The sequence below is a fragment of the Triticum dicoccoides genome, chromosome 2B (assembly GCF_002162155.2).
Source record: "Triticum dicoccoides isolate Atlit2015 ecotype Zavitan chromosome 2B, WEW_v2.0, whole genome shotgun sequence".
Taxonomy (NCBI): Eukaryota; Viridiplantae; Streptophyta; class Magnoliopsida; order Poales; family Poaceae; genus Triticum; species Triticum dicoccoides.
The window spans coordinates 709,679,721-709,681,792 of NC_041383.1; the positions used below are offsets into that span (position 1 = coordinate 709,679,721).

A 2,072-nucleotide genomic window follows, 5' to 3' on the forward strand; every position below is an offset into this window, starting at 1 on the left:
TTGTTACACCAAACGATTTCCAAAAAAATGTCGTCAATTCTAGAAATGTTCACCTATTCAAGAAAAGTATTTTAAAAATAAAATTTTAGAAAAATGTTTGCAAATAGTATAAAATGCTCATGAATTCAGAAATTGTTCATGATTTTAGAAAAAATTCGAAAATCTATAAAATTATTCACGAATTTGAAAATTATTTGATGATTTCAGATATATTCATGAGTTCAAAAAATGTTCATGATTTTTAAAAATTGTTCACGATTTCACAAAAATGAGAGTGATAGTGTATCTCGATGATGCAGCAAAATGTGATCATGATCATTGGCCGTTACGGAAAAAAAATCGCATGTTGCAATGCACGGACCGTTTTGCTAGTGGATACACAACTTCGTATATCCACATACATTTCTGTTGACAATTAATGTTGGATCAAGCACCACCCGAAATATATACTCACACACTGAATTATAAGTTACTTCACACACTGAATCACCTGCAGCTCGGCATGGCCGATCTGTTTTTGGCCCTGATATCTCATAATTCAGATAAACAAGAATGAATAATGTAATGCTTTGGAAACACAAGAATATAAATGATGCAGCCTCAGAGGTTCAGGAACTGCATGTAGTGGTCGAAGATGTAGTCGACGATGACCTTGTAGGCCCGCTGCGTGGGGTGGTAGCTGTCGAAGAAGACATGCTCCGACACGTCGTCGCACACCGGCATGAACCTCGCGTCGCACAGCACCGCCACCTCGGCCGTGCCGGTGCCGCAGCACCCCTTCTTCGTCTCGCTGAACCCGTACCGCGCCCCGTTGTCCACCAGGTCCTGGATCACGGTGTAGATGTCGATGAACACGAGGGTGGGGAACCCGGCTGGGTCCTCCTCCCCCAGCCGGCGGATCAGCTCCTGCACCCTCGCGTTGTAGAGCCGCGCGGCGGCGTTGCGCTCCGGCACGCAGCCGCGGTCCGGGCCGCCGCCCATGGTCCGCTGCGACGGCACGCACCCGATGGGCGGGAGCCCCACGAAGCCGACCCGCTTGGCGCCCCGCGCGCTCACGTTGCGCAGGAAGGACTCGACGCCGACGAGGAGGAGGTCCACGTAGGCGGGGATGTCGTAGTGGGCGCTCCGGAGCGGCGTGGTGTAGTAGGTGTTGGCGATGTCGTCCGTGCCCGCGCACACCACGAACAGCGCGCCGTCGATGATCCGCCGCGTCTCCTCCTCGCCGGCGATGCCCACCAGCTTGCCACGGTACTCGTCGAAGTAGACCAGCTGCTGCTCCAGCGAGATCACGTTCTGGAATGAACCGAAGTAGATCGATTAATATGATATATGGATCACTAGCTTGCACACGCACAGATCAGTTAACAGAAAAGAATAGTTACCACGATGACGGGGGTGAGAGGATCGAATCCGGTGGCGCCGGACGCGAAGCTGACGCCGGTGAGGAGGTCCTCGGGGGTGTGCTCCACGCCCAGGTACGGAGGAAGTAATTGCTTCACGTTAAGACCCTGGGCTGAAATTAATTCGGCCCATTAGAAACATGACTAAAATTGCTGCTAATTTTTTTGTGAGTTGTAATACAAAGGGTTGCAGACCAAAAACAACTGTGACGACAATCCCATGGCTCAATGGCTTAATGCGCCTCTCACCTTCACCCGCCATCTGCCAAAGCTTGGCCCTTTCATGAGAGCAACCCCAACTTGTTAATATTCTACTGTATTACCTAGCAGTCTAAAATTCTACGGAAAAAATAATCATGAAAACTAGTATTACATAGTCCATATTTTTTTAGCGCCAATTTAAGTTGGTTTTGAGATCGATTGGTGATTGAATTGAATTCAAATTGGTTAAAGGTAATTAGTGGTGTAATAAGATAATCAGACACACTACGTTGGCTGAAAAGAGGGATGCCACAACATGAAACCTGCATCCACCAACACCGGTCCTCCATCGCCTTCCTCTTGTCCCACCCCCTCTCATCCCCATCCCGCCGTCCCTTTCACCTAGGCGGTGCCAGCGCGCGCAGGGGGGAGGGGGTCACCCTTGGTCGGTGCATGCCGATGGTTTGACCC

The 2,072-nt window shown here is 49.7% G+C and overlaps 1 protein-coding gene across 1 annotated transcript in view; it reads right to left on the reverse strand.

Moving 5' to 3' along the window:
* Window positions 1-421: 421 nt before the first annotated feature.
* The window catches only part of LOC119368436 (GDSL esterase/lipase EXL3-like), a 3,699-nt gene continuing 2,048 nt past the window's right edge, over window positions 422-2,072 (reverse strand). The window contains exons 2-3 of the mRNA XM_037633699.1: window positions 1,383-1,513; window positions 422-1,293 (exon numbers count right to left, since the gene is read on the reverse strand). Of these exons, the coding sequence (XP_037489596.1) occupies window positions 601-1,293; window positions 1,383-1,513 (824 nt within the window). The 3' untranslated portion in view covers window positions 422-600. The remainder of the gene's footprint in view (window positions 1,294-1,382; window positions 1,514-2,072) is intronic.